Source organism: Centrocercus urophasianus, unplaced genomic scaffold (genome assembly GCF_019232065.1).
Source record: "Centrocercus urophasianus isolate 14NV4802_14NV808 unplaced genomic scaffold, USGS_Curo_1.0 seq_17, whole genome shotgun sequence".
NCBI lineage: Eukaryota > Metazoa > Chordata > Aves > Galliformes > Phasianidae > Centrocercus > Centrocercus urophasianus.
Window position 1 is genome coordinate 7067809 of NW_024884722.1, and position 18209 is coordinate 7086017.

At 33.8% G+C, this 18209-nt stretch overlaps 1 protein-coding gene across 5 annotated transcripts in view; it reads right to left on the bottom strand.

Moving 5' to 3' along the window:
• The window catches only part of ATRNL1 (attractin like 1), a 427623-nt gene that overhangs the window by 247375 nt on the left and 162039 nt on the right, over positions 1–18209 (bottom strand). For all 5 annotated transcript variants that reach the window (XM_042818666.1, XM_042818665.1, XM_042818667.1 and 2 more), the window contains exons 22-24: positions 9556–9650; positions 9009–9087; positions 7753–7910 (exon numbers count right to left, since the gene is read on the bottom strand). In XM_042818666.1, coding sequence (XP_042674600.1) covers positions 7753–7910; positions 9009–9087; positions 9556–9650 — 332 coding nt within the window. The remainder of the gene's footprint in view (positions 1–7752; positions 7911–9008; positions 9088–9555; positions 9651–18209) is intronic.

Here is an 18209-nt window from a genome sequence, read left to right on the forward strand (position 1 = left end):
GCAGGTTGGACTCAATGATCTCCAGGGGTCCCTTCCAACCCCTACAATTCTGTGCTTCTCTGACATCCTGGTGCCTCATATTATACCTGCTCTAGAGTGACTAGAAAAATAAATATATCAAGTAATTAAGTTAATATTTTACATGTATTGGAGTGGTCTAGAAGCTTGGTAGCAAACTTGTTCTGGTATACTCTAAAACAAACCGTAGCAGTTCTATCGTTATTTGTTAAGAAATAAAGATTATCATCAGAAAACTCAAGTAATAATTCTGGATATTCTCAGGAGTCACAGGAAGCATTTTGGAAAATGCTATATTGTATTTGGGCATATTACATTTTTAGGAAATGTTATATCATCTTGTAATATATTCTCCATAACACTGGCCTTGAAACTACAAGAAAATAAATTATGGATATTATAGAGGAGCAATTTTCCAAGGCAAGAACCAGTAAGTTTATTGCACAATAAGAAAAAAATAATTGAAATTACCATAACAGTGCATAGTTGGTTCCCAATTTTTGTCCTTCAATGCAATAATTACATTTTTAAGTAATACCCCTGACAATGTAACCATGACACAAATTTTAGTAGTGGTCTCTAATGTTGAAAAAACAAAATGGAGTTTAGTTCTAGAATCGAATATTGAAAGTAAATCCCACTACTTCCCACACTGCCATCACACTGATTTCAATTTTAAAAGTATTTTGAATTCAGGAGTTGTTTGGAACTCTGGAGAACATACTCTATTTACTTCGAGCTGAGAAACAATGAAAACATTTTTTTATATATTTTATTCTGATACAAGAAATAATCCTACAAGAGATATAAAATTGAATTTCCAGGCTTTTTTCTATAAGACAAATGCGATGTTTCCAGTCTTTCATGCTCAGAAAGGTAATTAGATGAGCCACTTTGGCAGAATATTGAAATGCAAATGTACCATGAGTAGCTATGTGATCTGCTACTGAAAGCTATTTCTTTATTGCCGCATTCTTGTAACCCTAGTTCTGCATCATCCTTTTATGACAGACCTAAAACAATGATATCTCCTCATGGTGGAGTCTATGGTTTATTCATTCCTCTGTTTCATATAATAAGCATATATTCTGGAGAAATATTATGGGGGAAAACATCAATAGAACAATTTTTAAAAGTGGCTTTAAATAGGAGTTCAAAATAACAGTTTCCTATCACAGCATCCTCTAAAGGGTCTTTGCCATATCTTCAACTCAAAGTTCTGTTTGTCTACAAAGCATCACATCGATTGCACTCAAATATGGCTGCAGCTTACACAAACCTATTAAGATCTAACAGAAGCATATGAATTTTTCACTCTGCTTATTCCATTATGATATTGTCTAGGACTTCGTTTTTTCAAAGGTTAAACACTATCTTTCAAATTCTTGTATAAATTTATAATTCATAAGTTTCATGTACTATTTCATATATGTAATTTCCATATTTCAGTATGCATTTTCCTGATGCATATAACTTCTCTCAGTCTTAGTTTTGCTATGTAAAAAAACCACCCTGCTAAGACCAACGCTCTGTCCCTAATTTTCATAGCCAATAGCTATTAATTTAGTTTGAGTTCATCCTTAGAAAAAGAAGTTCAAAACCACATGAAGTATTCCAGAAGAGCTCTCCTCAGATACTAAAACAACTGCAGTAGGAATTTGTATCTTTTTTAAAATCCATCAAATCACAAATTTTTACAGTTGTACACACTTCTACTGCCCTGAGATCACACAGTTACTTTGTGAGTAAATCTTTCTTCCCACTGGTAAAGTCTGCTAACTTTTTCTAATTGGTCTTCCATTAGACTCTAAAAACATTATCTTAGGTCATCAATCAACATACTAAGAGCCTAGTTTTTGAGAATTCCTTTTGTATGGAATAAGTAGTTCCATGCATCCTGTTGGTGTAGTCTTTCCCCGCATCAATACGTTCCTACCACTCCTCAATCATTACCCACTTCATCAGCACTTCAACATCATCAACTAATTCTCTTAGTGTCCACCTTGATGCAAACAGTCAATACATAAAAACTGAGAAAATATTAAAATACAATAATATAATCTTTCAAAATATCTTCCAAGGCATTATACACTACTAAACTTATGCAAATAAGTCCTTATAAGTTCTTATGTTGACATAAATAACTATTGTCCAGTCCTAATCTCCTGCTTTTTTCCCCCATTATTTCACATCAGTTCTTTCATATTCTAGGACCAATATTATACGGTGCCTAATCTGAGCACATTAAGCTGCTTGACTTTCACATACAACTCTTGGGAATTTTCATAGACAAGTGTTTATTATTACTATTATCTATCCTGATGTTACACAGGACGTTCTTACTGAACAATAAAACTATGCATGTATTCACATTCTAGATTATACCTCAGCCATCTCAAGTCTTACCAGTCTGTATGACGTACAGGACGCCTTCTCTCCCTGTTCTCCCAAAGAATTTCACACACCTTGCAAGATCACATCTAAGAGGTTGCTTGGGGGATTTCCTACGTTTCTGTTCTCTGTATATTACCTTCAAACCCAATTTCAAGGGGGATTTTAAATTTATTGAAAGATAATATCTAAGTGATTCTCAAAACTAATGCATCCACTCCATCATCAACACCTGTTCGGTGTTTCAAGAATTATAGTGTCTTCACACACAGCTATACACAGTTTCTCAGCAGCCTCTATGAAAACCATTAATGCACTTAGAAATCGAATTGTTCACCATAAATCATGGAGATTGGACTTTTAGGTATGCAGTCACTGATGGAAGGACATTATGTACAAGCACTGCTCTATGCAGAAACACACACATTTTCCAAAGATTACAGAACAAAACTTGCGAAGGTCCTAAACCACAAAAAACCCTTGATATTAATTTGTTAATTTAATAATTAGGATTGTGCTACGGTTGTAAATTCTGATGGCAATTCCTGACAGTTTTTACAGCTTTTACAACTCGGGAATGTTAAAAATTCAGAGTAAGCAACAAAACAAACGAAGTTAAAATAAAAGTGTGCTACACCTAGTAAATTTTATTACAAAGCTAGATAAGACTCTTGATTTACATTAAACTACTTCTTCAGATGGTACATTCAAGCTATTGAAAGGAAGAAGACAATCAATTCTGAAACAGGAACCAGTAAGCTGGAAGAATATCGGTTTCCTCATTAAATTAAAAAGAAAAAATTGGAAATTTGCATATGAAGCCATTTAAATGATTTGTTGTGCTGCGTCCAAACGGAATGTAAACCATCATTCATTATATTATATTCTTGCATACAAACTTACACAGAGTGGTAAAGATAGTTTTCCACAGAAACAACTGCACAGAATATATTACGAGAACGCATAAGGGATGAAGTATTCATTGATCAAAAATGAAGAATGAGGCTGTTTGGATTTTTTTTCTTTAAATACAAACCTAAGCCTAATCTTGGCAGGCAGTTCTTTCTCATTGATGCTGAACCCTACAGATTAAGCTGACCCTCCCAATTAAAACTCTGACACATGTGAATCTTCCATTTACACATTACAGGAGGAAAGAAAATAACTATTTGAACAGTTATTATTACCTTCTGCTTTTTAAGGAGGATTTCGTTTTTCCCCCGAGTCTTAGTAACTGTGTGAATTATTCTTAGACACAGCTGAGCTAGTCAAGTTAATAACTGACAGCTGACACACTCTGATGGCACAGGTAGGAAGGACTGAGCAGCTGTAATTGTGATGGTATTCCCCGTGCCAAGGCAAAAAACTGTTTAAAACTGGCAGAAAATGGTGCTGATTAGGCACAAGGTGAGATCAGACTTACACAGCTGACACTTATAAAGAGGTAAGGAGGCATGAAAGCAGCTGATCTAAAAGCAGGAATGCTGCCCTTTGGGATGAATTTCATCAACCACATAGTCAGGACTGCATCTGAAGGGGATTTGCTTGCTTCACACGCTTGTTACTTTTCCGAGTATGGGGACAAATAATGCAAAAGATGAAAAATATGTTACTAACTTCAGTGACGAAAATCTTTTGCCATAAAGTTAGTTTCCAGAGACTGAAGAACGTACTGTTATTATTGTTATTAATATTTGCATAGCTGTCAGAAGCCTAAGCTTTATGATTGTCGGCTACTTTGGGGACTGCTGACCATTATTACAGCTGCTGGCTAAATCCCGAATTATTGCTTTTCAATAAATGCTACAGCCTTGAAATTCTATTACCAGCAGAGTTTGAATTACATCTACTCTCAAAATAAAATAAAAATGAGCAGAAGAAAGTGATGGGGTTTTGCCACATACTCTATTTGCAAATCCAGCCAATTTGAGTTAACTGCATTTTCTGATGGAGTCCTATTTAAATGAGATATAAAACATCAGCACATATAAAGGGTCAGGACTATGAAAGATGTGTTACTCTTAGAATTCAGAATGTCAAACACAGAGATGATGAAACTGGATGAAAAATCATGTCCAATTACTTGGATACTTGAAGTCTCTCATAACAAAGATACTTTATACAGACATCCTCTCAAAAGATTCATAAAGTACTATTGTCCACAAAAGCATTTAATAGCTAAGATGATCATGGATGGAATCATAGAATTGTTTGAATTGGCAGGGACCTTCAAAAGTCATCTAGTCCAACTCTCCAGCAATGAACAGGGACATCTATGCTAAATGCATACAGCTTATGTCTCTATTCAATCGTGGCTGGCAAGTAATTTATGAGTACACAGGGCTGAAGAGCTTGGATTCTTTGATCATCATAAGGCTCACAAGTGACATAAAAAAACACAACAGGTCACTGGGTAGCAAGCTGCTGCTGCTGTGTTACCACAGATCAACATTTCTTCGGGTAGTTGATGCATGAATACAATCCTGCCTTTTCAAAGGCAGGAAATCACATTTCAAAAGAAGATATTTTGTGTTAGAGTCATCAGGTATTTGTTAAAGTCTAGAAAAAGAATCCAAATTTTCTGAACAGATAACAGGAATTATAAAACTACCTGAGCAACTGTAGGCCATCTATCCATTTAAATAACCACCTGATGAGATTGCACGGTTTTTCTTTCTTGTATACGTGAAAACTGAGGTAATACAGGTGACTTAGACAGGATTACTGGCCCTTCTGCTATAGAAACTGCACTGGTAAGAGCAGTAACTGTAGCACCCAAAGCAAAACCTTCCCACTGAAAGACAAGTAATCTTAACTCTGGTATCAACATAGCAGGCATAAAAGGAAGGTGGTGAAATGCATATGAACACATCTTGAAATATCAGTTAAAAGAGAAGTACAGTCACTAATTCTGTTTTCTTAGGAAGTCTTTTATAATCTATTCTTCACAAATCACAACCAATAATATAGATACTGGTACTCAGACTGTATTTGAATAGAATTAGATGTGTTGAAGAAAGTATTTAGCACTCAACCAAAAGCACGTGCTAAGTCCCATTTTGCTATCTTACTTATTTGTACGAATACAATACCTCTCATGGAAGTTACAGTAATTATTTCTTTGGCTCTAACAGGATTAAATGAAACCTTTAGTGGTGAGTTGATATAAAATATCATTATGCTTTCAGCCAAAGTGATCTGACCAATGCAGTGTAACACATACAGGTCATACATGTGACGCAGCACATATAGCTCAGTGTCTAGAGCACTTATGCATATAGGCCAGCTTTCTGTGACACCCAAAGCCCCCGAGACTTGAAGCTAGCTGTATAATCACCACAGAAAAGCAATGGTGGCTCATTCAGGAACATTAAATTGGCTAGAAAAGCTTCAGAGATCACTTAGAAAAAAATCCTTACTTCTAAGTGAAATTTTAATCCATCAGGAGTATTTTACCAGTGACTCTCCCAAAGAGTCCTGTAATCAGTATAGCAGCAACATCATTTTTGTAAGGATTATCATCTTCTAAATGGATGCACTCTAATATAGTAATAGACTGATTTCAGCCACTTTTGGACAGTGTGGAAGTGAAATCTGGTATGCTAACAGATGTAGATAGTCCTGAAAAATAGACCTATGAGCTCTTTTAGTATATTGGCTTTGGAATTTACAGTCTCTGGATTGGGACAAACCATGACCTCATTTCCTTAATCTTTAGTTTTGTGAAGATTTTAAAAATTTCTACTATCCATGAAATCATAAAGATATCACACAGACTTAAACGTGTTATCTGAAAAGCTCCCTACTCGTTATACCTGTATTTTATCTGTTGCAGATCTGCTGGTAACTACAAAATCAATATAGCTAATGTGAACTTCACATGCTTCCTTGTAGAATAACAAACCCCAGCATGAAAATATTGAGGAATACATATTAATCCTGTCAATTTAGAAAGGCAAACACAGAGGACAACTTTATCATCCCAAAGCTTAGTTTCCATAACTGAACCTTAGCATTCCTCTTCCTCAGCATAAAATTTGTGACTTGCACCAATTTAGAAATTTTTATGAGAAATTAGCAGGACAGGAAAGGAATGCGATAGCCAAATACCATCACCTCTGAGACAAGTGAACTTCCAATAGTCCTCACAATTAAAAAATAAATTAATAACAAAAACAAAATCTGTGCATCTAAGGCAGGTAAGGGAGCGAAAATAGAAGGCTGATTAGAAAAAAAAAGGAATGTAACTTATTAGGCATTACCTTTATCAAGCATTAAAGCACACTGCCGTTAAGATTTTATACTGCAGTGGAAACAGCACAGGAAGGAGACGCAATTTTCCAACATCTGACAACAGGCTGCACATCATAAGAAAATGCATCACCTTACTAATGTTTGTCTTACAGAGATGACAGAGGCATCTTTCAGTCTTCAAGGTGAAATTGGCATGTAATGCATTTACAATTTAATTGCTTCATGGGTTTGTTTAGGAAGGCTCTCTAGCAACTGAACTTGGTCTATCCTTGGGAAGTGGGATTGGTGGCTAGAAAAAAATACCTTGTTATGCATAAAAGTTATGCACAAATACATGTAAACAAGTTACATAACTTCATCCTTTGACAACGTGAAACTTATTTACAGCTTCCATTCATGGTTAAGAAAAGCCTAGCTATAGCCAAAAGCTGATCACCCACAAAAAGAGCTTGTTTGGCACATGCAACAGAGTATTTACAAATACAGCTACAATAACAGTAACTATAAAAACTATGAAACTTCCAGCAAAGAAACAAAACATCACTGCACTGACTTGTTTGAGTCTGCCACTACACAGTACTTCAGTATCCCAGAAAATCCTCAACAAAATTCATTCAACTGAAGTCAAAGAAGAATACAAATTCTACTCAAACGCGCCTAATGTTAAATCTGAACTTTGAAATATTACAGGACTGTGTAGACATTCGATTTTTAAGAAAGCCAAAAGCTAAGGTAATAATTAATAAAAAATTACACAAACATCTAAGTATATACATGCATAATCATCACATACATCAGATGATGACTTACAAGTTTCTGTGCATACATATCTTGCATATCATCTTTTACATATACATCAAAATGAATAAGATATATTACAGATAGATGTATGTGCTCAATAATACTAACTTCAGATTTAAAACTGACAATCTGAAGTCTGATTCATTTTAGGAAGAGAAAAGCAAAAACATCAAAATATAACTTTTACACACAGATAATACAGCATGCAAAAAATACTATTTCTACAGTTTCTGTACAAGTGAAACTAAGATGTCTACACCTTCATAAGTGCAAAACGGTTGTACTAACCTGTATTTTGATTGGCCAGGAAAAATTGCTGACATAGACGTAGAATGTGATGTTTGGGTTGCTCCGAAAGTTGAATTTTTCACAAGAAAAGCTATCTCTGTATTCCTTAATATTTGCCTTAGAAACAACAGGAATCTCTTCTCCAGATATTGTTCCAGCTAAAAAAACAACAACATATATATTTTTATATATATATATACACACATACACACACCCTTATGAAACTTACTAATCACAATAAAAGGTGTGAAAGTAAGATTCTTGAATTGCTTTTAGTTTCAGTCTCCTATAACTTTAATTACCCTTCATTACAATGTAATGGTACAACACATTTCACATATAGAATTTACTAAATCTCTTACTCTGCTTTCAAAGGATTATGAATAAATGAAAAAAAATGATGGAAGTTGCATGAAATTTAGGAAAGCAAGTTACCTCCAGTAATTTACATTCAATTTCAATAAAAGCCTCATAGATTGCTGTTGGATTTGTTCTACATTAAAGTATTAGAATTTGCTAAGTGTAGTATATTAAACTATTTCGTAGTATATTAAACTATTTCATAAATACATTGATGAAGAAATTTATAAGTTAATGTAAGACAAACTCTGACCTCTCTTAAAAACATTTTTATTTTGTATTTTATTTCAGTACAATTTCATGTAAGCATCATGCTTCTCCTTGGATGTATTTTCCGAAAGTCAATACAACCAATTCAGAGAAACTGCCTAAATAAAGCTTTTCTTCCTCCTTATTAAAACAAAGAAGAGTAATGGGGTTGAAAGTTGGAGAAAAATAGATAAGCAGCTCCTTTTATCAGCATACACAGAAGAACTTCATTGTTTGATATCAATGTTAAGGTTAATAATTAAATTTTTAGCTTGAACACTGAAACAAAGAAATTAAAATCTCAGTCTCTACAGTAGTTAAGGAAGCAATTTATCTTAATTAAAATCACAGCATTTCATAACACTGTCATTTAAAAAATTTAAATAGGCTACGAGCTTTTCCTACCAAAGTAATTTTAATTGAATAGGAGAGAAAGTTAACATATTAATGAAGCTTTGTTCAGATTGCAAATTATCATCTGAGGTTTAAATAATATAATTAATAATGGCATAATGATAATGGCAAAAGAACAGATTTTGTAAAGTTTTATTATCAAAACGAGCAACAAAAAGACAATCATGTTAAAATAGCCTAAAGGATCATTAAATCATATGGGAAAAAGACATCATACCAAAATTCATCCTTACCTGTTGAACCAATAGACCATGTAATGTTGAGGTTGAAGTTGTTTGATGCATTAATTGATATATCCAAATTTTTATTTGACTGTATTTAAAAAAAAAAAAAAAAAAAAAAAAAAGTTAACAAAATATATCAGAATTTATTGAATATAGCTTTGGTGTACAAACTCAAATATAGATTTCCGCTCCTCTTCCATTTTATAGTTTAAACAGAAACTCTAATAAGCAGTCTTCAGAAGCAAAAGCAGTAGTCTCTTTTGCTTTAATATGCATAGGTCACAAGTAAGCATCAGCTATCTTTTCAGATTGTGATTCAAATTGTGAAATAATTATCTTTGCAAGAATAACTTAAAAAATACATTTTGGAATATTAGTTGATTTGAACTAGTTGATCCAGCATTTACAAAAAAATTGTTACTGAATGCTCAGGAATGTTATCAGTTTCCATAAAATTTTGAAATACCTCTAGTGTCTTATAAGCACCTGACAGACCTTTCAATATGATCAACTACAACTGAAATCTTAATCACAACAGCTAATCATATTTTCTTACCTGTTCTGGATTTGCTATAAAGTTTATGGCGGTGTGATGACGATCATCTTCTTGTAACAAGCTGAAGGTAAATTGGTAATCAATCAAAAGGCTGTCTGTGGGCACAACAGAATGTAGAAAGAAAATAGAAACAAGTGTTCATACATTAAGAAAATATTATGATTACCTAAAAGCTTTACTGATCACTTTTATTTTAAAAATCATGAAGTTGGACGTATTCACATGCATTCCATTTTATAAATATTTGTGACTATACAATGTCTTGAAGCAATAAAAAAAAATATTAAGTGAAGCAGTGACGAAAAATGACAAAAAATAACTAAATTAAGAAGTTGAGTTTACCACAAAGTCATCATCCCTTGATTATTCCAAAATACAATATCGTGTTGCTTTAGTGCTACCAGTTCCCTAAGGTTACTCTGAAATAGTAATTCAAATATTATGTTCAGAATATTTCAAGTATTATAGTTTTCCAGTCATAAGTTTTACCGTGTTTGTGTAAAACAGTTTACATAGCTACATTACTGTATCACAGCTCAGAATTAGTAGGCTTAAAGTTTTGGGGAAAAAAAAGGTTACATCTACCATAAAATTACATAGTTTGAAGGTATGATACTATAGCAAATAACATTGCTAATAATGAAGTGCACAGTAGAATTCTGAATAGAAATCATTTAACATGCCCATTCCAAATTGCCAGAATTCTAAGCCGTTTTCTAAATGGCAAGTGATATAAACTTTTCATACAAGAGAAGCAAGTAGTAGCACTGACTCAGATTTTATTACACTCCCAAATTACATTTGTTCTACAGATTTTTTCATTCAACCCATTAAAGTAACAGAGGCAAGAAATTGCCATGCTGTTTCTACCCTTACAGTTTCCATCACTCAGTCCCAACAGTGCTCTTCTTATGGCCAACTAAAGCTGCCTTAAGTACAGAAGGGAGAAAGGAACACCCCCAGGTGGCCCAAGTCATATTTAACCCTTCCTGAAAGGACAATAAAATGATTGCAGTGAGGCTGAAGACATCGATTTTGAGACAACTTATTGAGTTCCTGGAGTTGGAGGAAGTAGATTGAGTCTTAGTAGGATCATATATTTAGTAATGACTGAAAAGGAATTTCTAGAGGTAAATCAGACAGTATTTATCAGGGTGAGGCAGTTTTTTAGCAAGACAACCCCATCAAACAAGGATAACTGTGCTGCATCTTAGAGACAGCTGTGGAGAATCCCAGCACACACTGTTCAGGGCAATCAGATGGTCAAGAATCACAAGAGCCCTCAGAGACACAAATTGTGTTAGCAGTTTAATAATCCTTGTGCAGTCAGTCAGGATCCAGAGGTGGGTAGGGTGGATCTTAAATGCTCTTTTACAGGGGCAAATATCTTCAGATCTAACAGAACTTTTGTAAATCTAATCACGACGGTCCTGCAGGAATCAAAAGATTCTGATTTTTTCTCTACCAATGGAAATGAAGGGAGCCTTATGAGTGTAAATATACATGTGTGTGTGTAAAAATACAGTCAGACCCAAGTGATCTTTGACACTAGAGACTAATGCATGATTACCATGCTCTATTTTGATCCATCTCTTGATGACATTATACTATCAAAAGCACATTAGCAAAATTTTAAAAATAACTTCTTAAAAGTAATGATAAACACAAAATCAGTAAATACAAGATTAAAATTAAGACAAAAAAGGAAAAAGCTGTGTCAGCCTTCTGTTGGACTCAATAGTTTGCTTAATGCTGACGACCACCTTTTTTACAGTGACGTATAACCTGAAAAAATACACTCTTGTATCCCATGGGAAATCTGACTTAGAAGGAGAAAAAAAAACCAATTGATCACTGAAGTGTGAATACAGCCCACTGTATCATCCTAACAATTAAAGAAAATAGCAACTATTTATTTTACTGAGCAAAGAAAGGAAATAAGAAGAGTTGCATGAAAGGAATTACCATGACCATGGAAACTGAAAAGTCCACTTTATCCACTACCAGTCAACAAATTTCAATTATTTAAATAAGTTAATTTTATCATTAAACTTAGGTAAGGAGTTTTGATCATGTATTTTCAGCTTATATAAGTGAAAGATGAATTATTATTAAATTTTAATTTATTGATACTATATAACTATGTAAATATAATTTTAAAAGTCTCATTGACTTTACTAATACCAATGTACCATATCAAAATAGGAATATTACCATTACATCTATCATAGAGAGGTAACAGAACAGCAAGAGATTGGAAGCAGAGACTGATCCCTATTAAAGGGATCAATGAGTCCTTTAATAATCATGAGTAGCAAGGCTAAAAAAGGCCTTGATAAAATCTCTTGGATTGGCCAACTTGGAGACAGTTGCAAACGAAAGAGCTGATACTTAGCAACATTCCTTCGCAGTATTCAGAGGATTACTAAAGAATTGAGTTTATTTTCCCTCACAGCCTGGTTTATTTTCACAGTGAGCCAAAACTTTGAGCAAAATTTGCCTGGATAGATTATATAAAACTAGATTTTATTAGAATATAAATTAGAAGAACTAATGTAAGAGGAAATTCAAAGTGAGAGTAGAAATTAAAAAGGACTGTAAAGAAGTCACTCCTCTGTTGTATCTGGGTCCTATTCTACTTCCTCCCTCTCATAGGTTTCCTTCTCCAGACAGTACCAGGCAGCTTTACTTCAAGCTGCCAAACCCCATCCTGAATGTAATACCTAATACATAATCTGTGCTTACATGCTGTAAATACCCATAAACAGACTAAGCAGTTACACAGTACATCATACTGTGTCTCTCAGTTCATAAGGCCTAGACAGCTTATGATGTAAATCCAAAATTTTAAGTAAAATTTAATTGCATGATATGATCCATTCTGAATAGTAAAATGTATAAATAGCTAAATTGTTATTCTAGTGTACATTTAATGCATGCTTTTGAAATATAGCTATGTATGATTACAATCAGGAATTCAGAAATGCCTGAGATTTTACTGCTTGTATTTTTGTTTCTACTGTAAACTTTGATCAAGTCAACCATAAGCATTATTACCCTTTGGATAAATCCAAGACATACCCTAAGTGCTTCTGTTTATAAAAACAGGTGCAGAACAGATTGTTTAAATCAGGAAATAAATCTGTATCACAGATAAAGAGAAATTTAGTATTCTGTATTTATACGTAGGATAGGATGAAAAAAAGCAAGAGCTCATAGACACCAAATACCAAACATAATAATCAAACTACCATAGAAGCAACAGCTGACAAAAGCAATCATTCCCAACTACCTGATCTATACAGACAAGAAAACTTGCAAAACTCTTAAAATCTGATGAGCTCTGAAAACAAAATAAACAAATTCAACCAACAAAACTTCTGTAAGAAGTGCTAGAAATGAAAATATTATCAATAACCATTATGTTTCAAAAGCCAGTATCATCTAAGAGTATTCTTTCAGTGAATTATAGAATAATGTGCTTGGTTCTCTAGGATTACAATTTATATAATTTTTTTGTTGGTGGTGGTTGTTTTTTTTTTTGTTTTTTTTTTTTTTTAACAATTGGTTTCTTTGGTCAACTGTTTCATTTTTCTGTAAGAAAAAATAAGGCTGTGCGTGTGAACATTGTAATAGTTTCTCTTAAGATATCTTCCAGATATCATTTTACATTTGGTTTTACATTTGATGACTAAAAGATAAAAGCAAATGTTAAAAATTCTCAATTATGAATATCGCCTTTGCTGAAAAAAATTTTCTTCAACCTAAATTAAATTCTCAACCTCAGATTTAATTCACAATATTAATTATTATTATAATGATTCTCTAAATAGACCAGGTAGTTAACTATGTTGAGCACTGCATAGATTCTTCTCTTAACTATGGAAGAAATGTTAATGACATTATAGAATGATGGTTGTATTCTTTAATTTTTAAAAGACGAACTGAAAAAGAATTCACCTGAAACACACTGACAATTAAGTTACCTGTTCTTCTATGCATCCCCAATCTTTTGGAAATATTATGCACTTCCATTTTAGCTTTAGATTATTTCAGTAAAATTTGAATATTCAGTACTTCAACATTCTTATGCCATCAATATCCTTCATGCTTACACTGCCTACTTTTTTTTTTTTAATAAATACATTTTAAAAATTGTGTTCAGAAATTCTTTGTGCCAGTGAGCAAGAGAAAATCGCTGAGGCACTATCACACGATAACAGCAGTACTCTCCCCTACTTTGGGCTGGTGCAAATGACTGTAAAACGCCTAGCATGTTTGCCCTGCAGCCCAGACCTTCAACTCAAATCTGATAGAAGATACATGTGACTAAAGGGGCAAGCAGACAGAATTTAAGCATCCACATGCCAGAGTGCCATCTGTAACCCCTCTGAACTTTAATGTCTAAACGTTCTTAGAAAAAGTTTTAGAGAAATTAGAAATCTCCTTCATAAACTCAACAAACCTACAACTCAAGTGTTAGTTCAGCACAGGCTGTACTTTGAATCTACAGTCTGGGTACACTAGAGCTGAAGGTCCCCAAGCAACCCACCCAGTGATGAAATACTAAGCTCAGTTCCTGAAGAATTCAGCACAGACATGTGCATGGTGGTTGCCAGAGATCCCACCACATTGTGTGCTGCCTTCTTTTTGATAGTATAAAAACTGAGTCCTATTTTTGTCTAGTAGGATGTATGCCTCCACCAACTCAGTGTAGTCAAAGGAGAAGCTGTGGAAGGATTCAGGCCACCAGGGAAAAAGGATTTAGTTTGCACACAGATGGAAAGAGACAAGAGCAAGTCAAATGACACGGGCACTCAGTAGGCAGGGAGGAGTCCCACAGTCTAATTTCTGTCCCAACCCATTCCTTCATTTTTTATTAAAAATTATTGAATAAAATAGAAAAAGAACATTGGGATATTAGACCACAATACAATCCCAACATCATCAACAGCCAGACATAACAAGAACTCGTGGTTATTGAGCATTCTTATATCTCTATGTCAAAATTTTGCAAAATTCTTGATACCTTTCACTGTCAAAAGAAATCATTAACATCAATTCAAAATGTCAGTAATGAGCACATGTGAGAACACACCAATAATTAGGCAAAGAAAGCCATTTAATTGAGAAAATAAATTTAAAAGCAATTATTTTATCCTACTATTACTGTTAATTTTCAAGAAACAGCTCTTTGTTTAATGAAATCCATGCCTTTCAATACAGTATGGGAGTTTTCTGTTCACACCCAATGGGGAGCAGACTTATTCTGACATTTAAGCTTTTAAATTAAAAGTAAACTGTGCTTTCGATAATACAAGAATATTCCCAAAAGAACAAAGGCTGGACGGAAACCTCAAGAGATTGGAAATTCTACTTCACTATTTCTGAGTGCCACTAAAACCCTCTAAGAATACACAGTTATGCTATTATTTTTAAAACATGGATATATGTAATATAACAGTGATAAAGTTATATACAAAAAGGTTTGTTAAAGAGGAATATTAGGACTGTAAAATGAATCACTACAATCAAGGTTGCCTGTGAATTATTTTTGGGTGAGTGCTCTGTTAATGGGCAGCTATTCAACACTTTGTTCTCTGCTCAGTACTTAGTGTTGGGCCCATGCCTCATTTACTGCATACCACACAAACCCTTTTCCCAAGACTGAATTAATTTCTAACGTGGCTTTCTGCAGTATTCATCACTATCATTTTCTAAGTTCTTCAGAAAAGTTAATGAATTTGTTATAATATTACTATGAGATGAGCAGGCACTATTAGTCCATTATTACAGGACAGGAAATGAAACAAAGAGACCAAGGACTAAAACATCCATTAATCATGAGTAGCCAATCAAAAATATCTAGAGTATGCCTTTTTCATATTTCAAAATAAGTAACAATACGTATGATCATTTTTATTTTGTAGATCCTTCCATCATTCACTATCATTCTTTCAACTTTTTCTAGAAAATAAGAAAGCAACATACATTCAGCTACATGATCACTTATGTGTATCCCACAAACAATTCCGTTCTGTTCATTCTGAAGGGAAAGATTCTGGGAAAGAGTATATAGACATGATATTAATAATTACATGATCCTGCCCTACTAAAGAACAAAAATAATGGTGCTAGAAACTCGTTCCTCCACTTTCCTGGCATCCAATGCTTATATAGCACATTTCACTTTCAAAGGGGTTTTTATTAAGCAACTTTGACCAGACAGAAGAAGATTCTAGCGGATTGTTTTTCTGTTGAGTTGCTTCTCCCTTTCGCATGTTCTTTCCAATAGAGCATCCCATTTTCCATCAGGAAGGAAAGAATGAACCTGAATTCCTAGCAAGGATAGGTATAGCTGGATATATTTATGGGACTCATGCTTTTGACTGGTTGCCTTTCTCCTACAGATTCTGTCACACCATTTCTTAATATGTATATCTAAAATTGAACAAACTGGCAAAAACTTTTCATTACATGCAAACATTCAGAGAATGATGTTCAGTATTTTAGCCCCAAAAATTAATGTTCAGAGTAGTTCTTAGCCAGAAGCACCGCAGTACATGTCAAAGAGCCCTGCACTGTGCTACCAGACCCGCGTATAACATTGCTTAGTTCCTTCCAGAGCAGCTGATTCTTAACAGTCACCCACTGCCTCATTTCAATTATATTAATGTTAGTACCCAAAAATTGCTTGTCTACACTGACAGGAAAAGTAATGTTTTATAAATGTTGTGGATCACATGATCTTCACCTGATCAATGACTAAAGGCTTTTTTCAATATTTCTTCTTTCTTTAACTGCAAGGTACAGGTCATAGAAATACGAGACACCTCTTCATTCACTGAATAAAAGTCTGGCCTTACACACATCTGTGTACATATTAACAAAATCTTTTAAGATCACAGATAAGATACCAAATTTCAACCATTTACTGCTACCAATAACGTTATTTAAATATTTTCTTCACAGTAAAAGGGAAAAAAAAGAGAATTACATGCCTGAATTGGCACATTTTCATGATACTTCTGCATGACCAAATATACTAATTCTGTGAACAGACACACCATAAAATACCATTGTTCTATTTTTATTTCTTGAAATCACTTTTGAAGCTAGAGTAGGAACCCCACTCATGACTGCTGCATAGCCCCATCAGTCACTCTACCTACATTCTTCTATTTAGGGAACTCTCTATCCATGAGGATTCTAAAAGTTAAACTTCAACCTTTTCAGCGTACAGACAATTTGCCCCTCTTTTGCTCTATGCAATTTTTCTCTATTTTCAGTTTGTTGAGAACAGCCCTATTCATATTCAACTTTGTCAGCAGAAGTGTTGCTTTTGAAATCAAGTTTCATTATCAATGCTATAAATCAAATTCATTTGTGACCAAAATAAGTTCTGCTTGTATTACAAAGTTAGGGGACTACTACCAGAGCTATTTTCAGTCAGGATAATTATTTTGAACTTTCAGAGCAGCTGTTTAATTCATTCTATCATCTGCTGCTGTCATCCATTGCCTCATTTTTGTTGTTATATTAAAATATGTTGGTATCCAACATAACTTGTCCATTGTGACAAAACAAAAAGTCATTTATTGTAAAGACTTTACTATCAACTAGCAAAATTTGCATTTTTGATAAACGTAGTAAGAATGGAATGAGCTTTAAAAGATGCCAGCAATTATTAATTAAATGCTTCTTTCCATGTAGAGAAAGCATGTGAGAATGAATTTCGCAGAAGTTCAAAGCTACAATAAAATAAATACATAGTGACAACAAATTAGCCTATCTTTTAATGTACTTTAAAAAGATAAACTAGGCTAAAAGGACTACAGAAAGACATAGGGACTGCTGTCATAAGAGAAATTCTCTCTTGCAAAATGTTACTTTCTATTTGGAAATGTATTATAAGTTATCAGGCTCTTGTCCATCACTGATGAAAAAAGCATAGCTATTGGTGCTAGCTATCTTGAAAAATATGTTTATAGCTGAGAATCTGCTGTTAGAATTTGCTATTGTACTCTTTGAATCTGTTGTAGTTTCCACGGAAATAAATAAGAGGCATTTCTTTTGGAGCAACCTGTCCAATAGTTGGACATTTATCATCGTTTTTTTCCCAGCTCTTCAATAATTCAATACAGACATCAGCAATTAAACGGCGACCTCTGAGTGATCAAGTATTACAAGGAAACAGAACATACCCTTTGAAAACTGGCTACAAATATACACAGAAAGTATTCCTTTAATATTTCAGTGTTTTCAACATTCTTTTTTCCTTTTCCTAATCATTTAGCTGATATTTGCTTATGAAACCTTAAATCTACAGTCCCAAATGTCAGAACTTAGTCCATACTGCTCAGCTCCACATGAGTTGTATAAAACACACAATGTACACTGAAGTTGAGATGTTTCAACTTCGCTGATATTCTTTGTTGTTTCTTAAACAATTTTAACATGTTAGTTCTGAGGATTAAAATCCCTTACAGCAAATGTAACCTGAACGTTTTCAGGAAAGCTTCAGTTAACACTGAATAGAAATACATGTTGTATACCCCACTGTGCAGCCTCCTGTATTATAGTATCATGAACTACAACAGGTACTTGCATTGTAAAAAATGATATGCTAAAGCACTTTCTCACAATGGGCAGTA